This window comes from Camelus ferus, chromosome 9 (genome assembly GCF_009834535.1).
Source record: "Camelus ferus isolate YT-003-E chromosome 9, BCGSAC_Cfer_1.0, whole genome shotgun sequence".
NCBI classification, from domain to species: Eukaryota; Metazoa; Chordata; class Mammalia; order Artiodactyla; family Camelidae; genus Camelus; species Camelus ferus.
Window position 1 is genome coordinate 77,401,553 of NC_045704.1, and position 12,907 is coordinate 77,414,459.

At 39.0% G+C, this 12,907-nt stretch overlaps 1 protein-coding gene and 1 pseudogene across 1 annotated transcript; one reads left to right on the forward strand and one right to left on the reverse strand.

Moving 5' to 3' along the window:
- Positions 1-606: 606 nt before the first annotated feature.
- Positions 607-8,112, reverse strand: TAF13 (TATA-box binding protein associated factor 13). The gene is made up of 4 exons (XM_032487247.1): positions 8,010-8,112; positions 7,131-7,209; positions 3,368-3,465; positions 607-1,902 (listed from the first exon to the last, which is right to left on the reverse strand). The coding sequence occupies exons 1-4, from the start codon at positions 8,034-8,036 to the stop codon at positions 1,732-1,734; spliced, it is 375 nt and encodes a 124-aa protein (XP_032343138.1). The 5' UTR covers positions 8,037-8,112; the 3' UTR covers positions 607-1,731.
- Positions 5,868-6,097, forward strand: LOC116665936 (annotated as a pseudogene).
- Positions 8,113-12,907: the final 4,795 nt, after the last annotated feature.

Genomic DNA, 12,907 nt, shown 5'->3' on the forward strand with positions numbered 1-12,907 from the left:
TTGGAGAGAGGGCTTTTAAGGTGATTTATTAATGTTAAATGAGGTCATAAAGGTGGAACCCTTATCTGACAGAACTGGTGGCCTTATGAGGGAAAAACTCCAGAGGTCTCTCTCAGCCATGTGAGGGCGCAGTCAGAGGGCAGCTATCTGCAATCCGGGAAGAGTCCTCATCAGAACCTGACCATGCTGGCACCCTGATCTTACACTTCCAGTCTCCAGAACTGTGAGATAATAAATTTCTGTTGTTCAAGCCACCCAGTCTGACATTTTGTTATGGCAGTCTAAGCTGCCTATGACAGGGACCCAGTATAAGTCTCTGAGTACAAGTTACTAATAGGGTGAAGTAGACCTTGAATAGCAAAAATAGTAATGGAGTCATCTTTTATTATTCCACTCTCATTCTTGATTTCAGTTTAGACTAAAGTAGCTTCTTAATTGGTTTTTGCTTTTTTAAATGACAAAAATATCAGCCCAGCTATCTTGAATCCCATTATCAATTCAGGAGTATTACAAGAATAATATAGAAAAAAAGTTTTTAGTGAAATTAAGCAGCTAGAATTCTATTACCAGTACAGGGGAGAAAAGCTGATAAATCACATAGTCAAATTCAAGTATTCATCTTTTTTAATTTTTCATACTTTATTCCTTGTATTGATAGGTTAGGAAAGTAAAATTTTCCTAAGTACTGATTCATAGATAATGTTCAAAGCAGCACACAAAACATTCAGTTTCACAAAGAGTAATATTCAATGATCCCTTTAAACACAATTTTAATCATTTCTTTAAGCTAAGTGCAAGAATAATACAATAAGCTAAATACACACAAAACCTGTATATCCTGAACTACAAAAGTGGTTTCCATAGCAACATATGGTTTTAGTCAGGAACACATTTCCACAGTGAACAAGTACTAACAAATATGTTAATAAAACATTAATGCAAATGCTTAGCCTGCCATCAGCTTTTTCAGCCATGCCATTCTTGCTACAGAAAGCACTTACTATTCGAAGCTTTAATCTGGACCTAGGAAAATGAGTTCTCTTAAAACTTGACAAATAGTATATTATAAGCCCAAAAGGTTTTAAATCAAATAAGCCTTCCAACACAAAAGGAGTCACATAAAACTTTCAGTTTCTCAAAAAATAAAATTTTTAAAAATCACTCTTGTTATCTAAAGAGTATTAAAACAAATTATCTTAAGACAAATAAACACTCCGACAAAAGGCTGTATTTTCTTATATCATTTTCTCTTTAAAAGAAACACAAATCAGTTCACTACCTTTTTATAACTTCTCAGAATACTGTAGTCTAAAAACTTTAGAATACATAAAACACATCTTTATGAGTGATCATGAAGTCAAAGGTGCCTTTTAAATTTCAAGTTTTAAACAGCTACAGTACAGCCTACAATGGCACAAATACACCTAATATATAAACACTGCTTCATTTAAATGGTCAAAAGTCAGAAGGAACTGAATGGTTTGCAAGGGTACTTTGACATACGTGTGGTCATTAAAATCCAATAAGTAATTCAAGTATGGTATATAATGGCAGGCAATTAAAGGCTCAAATATCACTCTAATATCAAAGACATGAAAATAAAGACTGAAAACTTTGTGGTTCTCCATCTTTCATTCACATGGCTAGATATCGGGACCTTACTGTGAAAAATACAGTTATTAAATGTGATTTCCCCAGAAGACAATGAAGCTTCAGAAAGTATAAAAGGTATCAAGATCCATAGTTTGCTTCATCAAATGCTTTTCTAGCTCGTTTCAGTTCTTCATTCATAGTAAGCAAGTCTTTAACCCTAGCAAACTTTCTTGGATCCTTTCGAATCAAAAAGACGATATCTTCAACTTGTACACGACCTTGTCTTCCAATTGACATTGCCTTGTGAGTCTATTACAGAGAAACGTATTAAATTCAATTAATTTTTTAAAAGTCTAATATTTTATCCTTTTAATTTGCATTTATTTAATGCTGGTGAGTTTGTAGACTTTCTTTTCTGACCTATTATAGCTATTCATTTGTGAACTGTCTTTCTATTAATGTCTTTTGTCCACTTTCTACTGTTACTAGCAAAGTTTCAGTGCTTTATAGATATTTTTAAATATTAAGGACATTAAAACTATCAAATTCATTGGTGTTTCTTTTTTGTGTTTTGATATATGCAATTTGTCTCTGTTTGTATAAAATAATATCATAAGTTTTGTAACCACCCACTTCATTTAAACTTTGTATCTCAGCAGCTGATAAATATTGGAGTTTCCTTAAATGAAATATCATCCCTTATCATTATATACTCATACTGTGCAAAAACAAAGGTTCATCATAGCATTATTTCTAATAACTAAAAAGGGAAACTAAATACTTAATAAGACATTGGACAAACAAATTTGAGTACATCTAGTCAGTTAATATAATGAACCCATCAAAAACATCAAAGTATTCAATGATACAGGGAAAATGCTGTGGACTTACCTACGTGAAAAAAGCAGGTTCCATGACTCTATATACGATATGATTTCAATTTTATAAAGTTTGAAAATATATGCAAAAAGACAAAAAGATATTCACCAAAATCTTAGCATTAATGGAAGGATTACAGATTTTCATTTTTTTCCCTACACTTTTTAATACTTTCTAAATTTAATCAATATTACTTTCATAAGCAGAAAAAGATTTTTTAAAAATGCACACTCTCTGACCCAGTAACTTCATTTCTATTTTTCTGTATGAAGGAAATAATCTAAAACCCAGAGTAAAAATTCCTAAGAACTTAACACAACCAAACTCAACCCCCATCCCTGTGAACATATCCAAAGAAGGTGGAAATTTCATGAATATGGTCATTCAAACTTATCTATCCAGTTAAAAAAAAAACAGAGAAATGGTTACACATATTAGAAAATAATTTAAATAAAGTTTATGTGGCTATTAAAATAATTGTAATTAGAACACAGGAAATATGTATTATAAAACTGAGTAAAAAAATGTTTACTATGATGAACACTACTGAAAACACTATGTATCTTTATAAAAATACTGGAAGGGGGAAATTTATGTTGGATGATGGGATTATAAGTAATATTTTAAATTTTATTCAAGGATCTTATAATTATGTCTTTCTAAATAAAATTCAGAGGAAGGGACAGAGTATATTGTGTGTGTGTAAATGTGTGTGTTTATATATATCTCTCTCTCTCTCCAACCTTAATGATAAATAGTAACCAGTAATATCCACAAAACAGGCACTCAAATGGATAGCTTATTTAAAAAGAATGCCATAGTTCTAGTCTTATCCAAAAGTTAGAATTTCAGATCTATTCCTCAATTAACTAAGACCAATTACAAAAAAACTTACCATTTCAGTGATGAACTCTATGACAAGGTCTTCAAGAATATCCACTGACTCAGTGTAAGGATTCTGGTCATCCCCAAACCCATACATCATACATCGTACTGTAAAAGAACAACCATTTTTGTTTACTTCAACAAATCTGACAATTTGACCAATACTTTTTTCAAATTACAATTAAGCCAAGTTAGAAAATATTAGTATCAAAGTGTATTTACGTTGTACTTACTATCGCCAAGTATGGATTTTGGTGTAAAACGTTTTAACCACTGCTCATAACCTTCCCTAGGTAGGAAATCCCCTTCCCTCCCAGCTACTGAACCCTGACATCAATATTCCTTCACTAATCTCTATTATCTACTCACCAACAACCCCAGAATACCTTTAAGTAGGAAACTTCATGGCAGGGACAGGATGAGTAGCAATGGTTTAGCCTTTACTGGGAGAGTTTTCTCTTTCTCTCTCTTTCTTTTTCTTTTTCTTTTTCTCTTTCTCTTTCTCTTTTTCTCTCTCTCTCTCTCTCTCTCTCTCTCTCTCTCTCTCTCTCTCTCTCTCTCTCTCTCTCGGGGGGGGGGGGGCAGTGGGGCACTGGAAAAAAGAAAGCGAAAATCTTTCTGATAACTACCAAACATGAGAGAAAGTACTCCAATTACCTTCTTCTAGGAAGAAAGGGTAATCAAAAGAAGAAAGCAAAGGGCTTACTATACAGAATCTTGACATTCCATTCCCTGGATCAAAGCAACTGCTAGCAAAGCCCTTCAGGCTTCATCTGAAGGAGCCACAGAAAATGCAAAAGAGAGGGAAAGTCTAATAAAGAGTATTAAAATTAACTGCTAATAGCTAAAACTTGTATACCCCTTACTGCATGCCAGGCACTGTCTTAGGCTCATTTAATCCTCACAACAATCCTTTAAAGTAGAAACTATCATTATCCCCACTGCACACAGAAAATTGAAGCAGAGTTAAGTGATTTACCCGAAGTCACACAGTGAGATGGAACCTGAATTTGAACCCATGATGATCTGGTCCCAGAGTCTATATTCCTACCCACAACGCTTCTTGGTAATTTAGGGCTGATGGGATCCATACAGATTCTTATCCTATAGCCTAGAAACTCCCAGTTAGTCCATGGACAAGTTTTGAGGAGTTCTGGAACCCTTCTGAAATTCCATACAAAAATTTTATACATTACTTGTGTGTGTGCATTTTTCTGAGAAGAAGAATCAACCCTTATCAGATTCTCAAAGAGGTATATAAATACTAAGAAACTCTGTCATATGTTAGAAATGTTTTGTATCTTGTCTGACTGTTGGTTACAAGCGTATGTATGCATGAAAATTCATCAAGCCATTCATTGAAAACTAGTACAATTTATTGTAAGTTCTACATTTAAAAAAAAAAAAAAGGAAGGAACTCCTAGAACACTTCTAAAGGCAAGAATGAGTACATTGGGAATAATTTCCTATTTAGGAGAAGCAAAAACGAGTAGATCTATGAAGAAAGTAGACCAGCCCATGGAAGAAAACAAAGTGGTGACTTGGAAGCCAGCCCAGGACAGAGAAGTATCCCTAGGGTTCATTCTGGCAAGCGCCCTCAGGTCCAGATATAGGAGGGAGAGAACAAAAACAGGAGCCAGTATTTCCTCCCCTCTTTTTTGGATTCTAAAATTATTTTTGTCCTTTTTTTTTTTTTAAGATAACTTCAGACTTAGAGAAGAGCTGCAAAAATAGTATGGCGTTCCCAAATCTCTATATCGTTTCCCCTTATGTTAACATCTTACATAACTAAAGACATTTCTCAAAACTAAGAAATTAATACTGGTACAAATACAGAACATATTCAGTTTTCCCACTAATGTCCCTTTTCTGGTCCAGGATCCCACACTATTTAGCTGTCATGCCTCCTAAGTTTCCTCTGTTCTGTGACAGTTCTTCAGATATTCCTTGTCTTTCATAACTTTGACACTTTTGAAGAATACAGGTCGGTTATCTTGTAGAATGTTCTTCAATTTGTGTTTGATGTTTTCTCATGATTAGAAAGGGTACCACAGAGATGACGTACTCCTTAATGCATGGTATCAGGGGTACATAATGTCAACATATATTACTGGTGATGTTAACTTTAATCACTTGGCTAAAGTGATGTCTGCCATGATTCTCCACTGTAAACTTAATACTTTTCCTTAAATGTTTGAGGAAGATACTCTGTTATTTACATTTTGATGGGGAGAATTCTCAGTAGGGAAATATACTTGGTGGAAAAGGTAAAATTTAGGGAAGTATGTAAACTGTATTTGGTTAAAGGGTCTGTAGAGACACAAACAAATAGAAGTGAATGCTTTGAAACTCTGTGTTTTATTAGCAAAAATTAAAAAGAAAAAAGAATTAGGAGAACAGATCTTGGTCAGTATGATATATGAAGATTCAGGTAAGACAAGGAGAAGGCGAGTGTGAAGTGTGGCATGAATTCTGTTTGGAGGCATCTTCGAGCTCACCGAGTGGCAATCATGAGCAAAGCTCACCCTCCCGAGGTGAAGAATTTATGGACAAGAAGTTATCACTGAAATTAAATGATGGCAGACATGACCAAGGAATATTGTGGGGACTTAACCCCTTTATGACTCTTGTGATAGATAAATGTGTGGAGATGGCAACTAGTGGGCAACGGAACAACACTGGAAAGGTGGTAATACGAGGAGATAGTATCACCGTGTTAGAAGCCTTGGAACGAGCATGAGAAATGGCTGTGCCTACCAGAGAAATCAGCTGCTTCCACATGTTCCCTCCCCACATCTTGCTGTGATAAAAATTGGGTCGTGTACATTTTCTTATTGAACTTTTTTTTGTTAAATAAACTATTAACAGTCACACACACACACAAAAGACAAGGAGAAGGCTATGAAGATTCTGAATTCTTGTCATCACAAAAATAAAGCGATCCAAGCGGAACAAAGGCTCCTGGTAAGAACTGACTATGTGAACATCACTCTGCGATGCTCTAGCGGAAGAATCCCCTTCTTATGCTGACATAAGAAATAAAACCACACACGAATGGAGCAAAAAGCATCAGAAATGGAATAAGGGGTGAACAACTTTAGGTGAGAAATTGAGGTATGGCAAGGGATCTGAATGGTTAAAAAAAAAAAAAAGACATCCTGACTCTGTAGTTACAAGAGCATTTGGGAATGCTTCCATCTGAACCAGCATACATAAATAAACCAGGTATTCATGTGTCATCTCACCAATACTATATGTAAAGGACCAAGACTGAGAGGTGGAGAGCACATTCTCATGGTGCCTTTCAGGGGCCCACCTGGATCATCAGTAGTAGCAGCAGCTCTCCTTCTTGTTGCTGCCAAAAAGAGTCAAACCTGTCTACTGAGGGAGTAGAACAGAGAACCAAAACCTTATAATCTCTGTGCCATTAGACTGCCTCACGTTGTTGCCCCTCCTGCCTCATGCATTGCTTTAGTCCAAAGCCCCAACTTAATTTTTACCCTCAGCATCTGTTCCAGGATCCAACATAGCCTCTGGCTTACAATCAAGTGAGTCCCTGCTGCAAAGGTATACACACACACACACACACACACACACACACACACATATAAATTGGGGTTAGGATCATTATTATCTATGTATCACAGGTTAAACAACTTAAAGGCAAGTCTGAGAATATTGTCCCTATACACATTCACAACAATAAATCTCCTTTGAATGGACATATCCAAAAGTTTTTATCTATAGTAAAATCACTGTCAAATACTACTTACATTCTTTAGAAAAAAGTCTCTTTCTTTTACCCTGTCCACCTTCTGCACCTCCTCCAATTTCTTCATTTTCTTCTTCAAACTACAAGATGTATGTATAGATATGTTAAGCACTGCATTTAACTTTCTAATAATTAACATTTTTCTCCATCTTCAACACTGATACCATGCCAGAAAGCCTAAAGCAAGCAGCGAGAAACCATGAAACCTTAGCATTTTAGGGGCCTTAAAAACTATCCAACTTCGGACTCATGCAGGAATGGCTTTTACAATGTCCCTAACAAACGTACTGCCTCTCCTGAAAGGGTTCCAATGACCATATGTTCTCTTTTTTAACCAACTAAGCTGGCCTATTTCTAGATAGTTTTACTATTAAGAGTTGATACTGAATCAAGGTAAGCAAAACTAGTATTTACTAAGCACTGCTTCCCTTAAGTAAGACTTAACCCCATTTTATGACATGAAAACAGGCTCGAGATTAAACAACTTCCTCACAAAGAAAGATTTTGAAATCCATGTTCCCCGACTTTCGGTCCATTATTTTTTGACTACTTCACAGTAAGTATATAATTTTGGTAGCAGTTGAATTGTTGGTTCATAATGAGCGCTAACGGCTTTGTCCTCAAATGATTCTCTAGGTGTTCCAAAGGGTGGCAAATGTGGACCAAAATCAAAGAGCAGGAGGTCACCCTCCTACTCTTCCTTCACGCCCTGCCCCGCGTAGTAAAAGATGAATCCGAAGGGAAAGGCTAGCTCTGGGTGAAGTCTTTGATTCTCTCGGCTGAATTCACTAGGAAAAAGACCCGATTCTGAACTCGGCCTCCGCTACTGTGCCCGAGGAAGTACGGGAAAAAGCGGGCTGGAACAGAGGTGGTCACTCACGGTGGGGTCTTCTTCTTCATCTGCCATCCCATCAGCCAGCCACCTCCAGCGGCCACCCGCTTCCCCGCGAGCTGGTTTTACTACTTCCTCTGCGTCACTTCCGGCGGCGCGCGCCGAGCCGGGGCGGGGCGGGGCGGGGGCCGGGGGCCGCGCCGGCGGGAGAGGAGCGTGCGCGTCCCGCCTAGCGGCAGAACCCCGGCAGTACTTAGAAGGGGAAGGAGGACCTCTCGGGGGGGAAGGAGGACCTCTCGGGGAGAAGGAATTAAAAATTAGCAAAGAAAAGGTGGGTGGCTCCTTGTCACCCTGAATTTGCTTCTGCGTATCGGATCACGCTTCCTGATTTGGGACTGCGAAGCTGTGCATCACTGAGGGACTAGCCAGGGATGTATTTAAACAATTTCAACAGCCTAGAGTTCTACTACTATTTATTGCCAAGCTCTGTATTGGTTATTGGGGATATTGTACTTCACTAGCAGTTCTCACGGGGGTGTTACCACCCCTTAGATTGGGGATTTAATTTTTGTGGGTGTTATTGGTTTGTTTTGGTTTGTTTCTTTTAATCAGAACAATGATTAGGAAAAACCACCGACCTTAGAAGGCCAAAGCTCGGGATGTAAGGTGTTCTGCAATGCAAGAAATGATGCCACACAGGGAAAGGTTGCCCCACGATACACTATTTCTGAGTGTCCTGCTAAACATTCCTGTGAGTGAAAAATCTACTCATAATTATCTGGGCCTAGAACATAACTTTGTTAACTTACAAACACAAAGCATTTTTGTATGCTTTAAGGTATGCTGAATTTTCTAGGAATGCAATTGTAAGAAAGTACATATATTGGTCCCCACCCCTATCCCCACCCCTTCCTGGCACGGGTTCCTAAAAACCCTTATAATTTGCTAACTGGTAAGAGCACTAGGAGTATCTCCTGTTCTAATATCTGGTCTTTGATATCCACCCCATACCCCCTCAACACACACACACACACAGAGGATTACTAAAACTCTTGTAAATTCCTAAGTGATAAGAGCACTAGCAACATCTTTTGTTCTCATGAGGCAACTCTGGCTGGGCTCCTGGATGGCTCCTGGATGGCGGCTGGTCACCAAAAAGACAAGCTATGATTAGAAGCTTGGAACTTTCAGCCCTCTTCCTGCCCCCCACCCCACCTCCCCAACCAATTCTCCAGAGGAGAGGGGGATTGGAAACGGAGCCGATCCCTGATCATATCTGAAATGTTGCAGAAAAGATGTGTTACAGCTTGGTGTTACAGCTCAGTTATGACAGCAACCTGGATCCCCGCCAGAGACCGAACAGCACTGGGACAGTTGGAGAACTCAGGTTTATTACGCCAGCGGGCCCAGGGGAGTTAATACTCCAAGCTCTGGACCCCGGCTATAGGTTTACACAGGCTTTTATAGGCTGCCAGTTTACACTTTGCAACATCATATACAAATAAGGTATAACAAAAGTTGACTGTTTAGGAACAAATTTTGTAGAAATGGACCAATCAGGAGTGCGCTCCATGCACATGAAGTACTACAAAAGGACCAATCAGAAGTTAGGGAAATGGACCAATCAGGAGTGAAGGAAATAACCAATCAGGAGTGAGCTCAGGGAACCAATAGAATTTTAGGGGTAAGTAAGCAGTTTCAGAGGCAAAAAGTGAGATAGAGCCTCTGGGCCAGGGAACTGGATGGTGCTGGCAGGAGAGTAATAAGTGGCCCTGCCTGGGGGTCCTGCCGGTCTTTTTATGGGGCTTCCCACCTCAACACAAGACGTAACAATTCCAGTAGTAGGGGGTTCAGAGAGCTTCCAGGTTGGGGAACACATCCACTTACCTGAAGGGTTAATGCACCCCAACTTCGTGGAAGCAGAAGCTCCATGCTCAGAACCCTCCCAGACCTTGCCCTATGTGTCTTTTCATCTGGCTCCTTTATCATACCCTTTAATAAACTGGTAAACATGTTTCCCTGAGTTTTGTGAGCTCTTCTAGGAAATAACCAAATCCAAAGGGGAGGAGGTCGTGGGAACCTCTGATTTGCAGCGAAGTTGGACAGAAGTCGTGGATAACCTGGGGAACTTAGTACTTGTAATTTGCTTCTAAAGTCGGGGGCAGTCTTGTGGGACTAAGCCCTTAATTAGTGGGATCTGACACTGTCTCCAGGTAAATAACGTCAGCATCGAGTTAAATTGTAGGACACCCAGCTGGTGGTGTAGAATTGTTTGGTGTGGGGGAAAACCCCACATATTTGGTCACCAGAAGTGTCATAAGTGAAGGGTTCTGTGTGCAAGTAAGGGAGAAAGATACACAGGAAGGAAAGAACTGGGAGTGTTTTCCCAAAACAGCAACTACCCTGAAATTTGAGAGTTACAGTACTTTGTTTTGTTTGCAATGTACCAACGGCTGTGAGCCATTTCAGAAAATAGTGTCATGAAAAGCCATATCACTTGTAACAACTTCAGTAGCCAATACTCACTGGAGTCAGTCTGCATTTGTAGCTCTTGCATTCATGGTGACTCTACATATAGATGCAAGCCTCTGAAATCATTACACCCTCTAGTGCAGTCATGCCTAAGCATTTACATATTGAAACACATTTAATTTATTGTCTTTATTTTACCTTTATATTACAGTCGGGACATAACATTTTTTAATTATGGGGGTAGTTAGGTGTATTAGTTATTTATTACTGTGTAACAAATTATCCCCAAACTTAGTGGTTTAAAGTAGCGAACATTTATCACACAGTTTCTGTGGGTCAGGAATCTGGGTACTGTTTAGCTGGGTATCTCTGGCTCAGGTTCCCTTATGTTGCAGTCTAGGTGTTGGTTGGGCCTAAATCTCATCTGTGGTATTGATGGGAAAGGATCCACTTCCCAAATCACTCACATTGTTGTCAGCAGGATTCAGTTACTTCCTGTTGTTAGTTTAAGGGCCTCAGTCCTTCACTGGCTCTTGCCAGAGGCCTCCCTCCATTCCTTGCCACAATCCTCTTCATAGGGCAGCTTACAACATGGCAGCTGACTTCTCTCAGAACAGATGGGGGAGAGAAGCAGAAAGAACATCCCAGACCACAGGTTTTTTTTTGTTTTTTTTTTTGTAACCTAACCTTAGGAATGACATCTATCACTTCTGCCCTATGCTATTCACCAGAAGTCAGCGAGTGCAGCCCACACTCAAGAAGAGAGGATTACACAAGGATGGAAATATCAGGAGGTAGACATCACTGGGGGCTACCTGAGAATCTGCCTACCATAGTAGGTTATATTACTTGTGAATTTCATTGCAGAATAATAAAGCAGCCATTATAATATATTTGTTATTTAAGGAGGATTGTTGGGTCTGAAAGGATTGAGAACTGCTATGTTAGGTATTGATGAAACACTGGCCTTGTCCAGGGGATCAGGTATAAAATATTCAGTGTCCATTATCAGGGGAATGGAGAGGTAAAATGTACTGAGTGTATACCAAGGAGTACTACGCAGCAATGAGAAGCAACAGACTAGCAACGTGGACAGAGCTTAGAAACATAGTGCTAAATTTAAAAAGAAGAAACACAATGAGACCTATAACAAAATACATACACACAAGAAACATATTTTACAGGAACATATAAAAAAGCATAGACATCAAATACATTAGAAAGGTTCCAGGGTAGGAGAAATGAAAATAGGGAATAAGGGAATGCATAGAAACGTAACAAGTGAAGGACCTGGGAACAGTCAATTACAATAGTATGTCATGACCCATGCAGTGTGAATAAGTCAACATTCTGAACCTGAGATCCAAAATATAACAGGGGAAAAAAAATACAGTGTTGTGAGCAGAGCAGAAATGAAGCCTGGAGAGTGAAAATCATACTGTGCTTCTACGAGCTGTTTCAGGTGGGTTGCCAGAGCCAAGTTTGTTGAGTACAGACGCAGGAAATGAGGCTGGAAGGAAACTTAAGTTCCAGTATGTAAGGCCTTGAATGTTTTCTTCAGAGACTGAACTTCCTTCAAAGTGCAGAGTTCCTGGGAGGTCTTTAGGCAGAAGAGTCACATGACCCAACTTTTAAAGAAAGATCACTTTAGCAGGGAGACCATCCTAGGATGAGAGATGGCTGGAACCTGAATTAAGACTAAGGAATTTTAGCAGTAGAATTCACAGGACTTTTTGCCTGAATTAATCTGAGAGCTGTGGAGAGAGAGGTTTATATCCAGATTGAATGCTATTAATATGAACTGGAAAAGGAACTGGGGAGGGAAGGAAATGAGTTCAATCTGAGTTTGAGAGTCTGGAGATGTCCTGTAGACAGATGGAAGTCTGGAAAATCCAGAGAAATCAGGACTAGAGAAAATGGCAAGGGAGACATCAACACAAGGGCAAGCTTAAAAACCACACAGGAACAAAAGTGAGAGAAGGAGGCAAAGGGCAGATCCTCAGAAACAGTCCATCAGGGATAGAGAGATAAGAAATGGTCCAAGAGGCAGCAAAAGATAGAAGAAGAAAAATGAAGAGGGGGAAGAAAGAGAGGAGGAGGAGAGTATACAGCTGACCCTTGAACAACATAGGTTTGAATTGTGTGGGTCCATTTACACGTGGATTTTTTTCAATAAATATCTACTACAAGAAGTTGCTTTTCAGCATTACCTTCATGAACTCAATAATCCAGTTCCACAAGGCGACTTCAATTATTCATGCAACAAATACTTATCAAGCACTTGTAGATGTTCAGCACTTGCTATGTGACTGTGGATAAAATGACAACATAAATACAAGCCTCAGGTTCAAGAATGTAGCAGGGGAACATGAGTGAAATAGATATTGTATGCTCCAGAATCTTATGATGGGGAAAGGGACACAAGAAGGTCAGAGAAGCCTCCCTTTGATGCAGGAAAACAGATGTGGAGCATG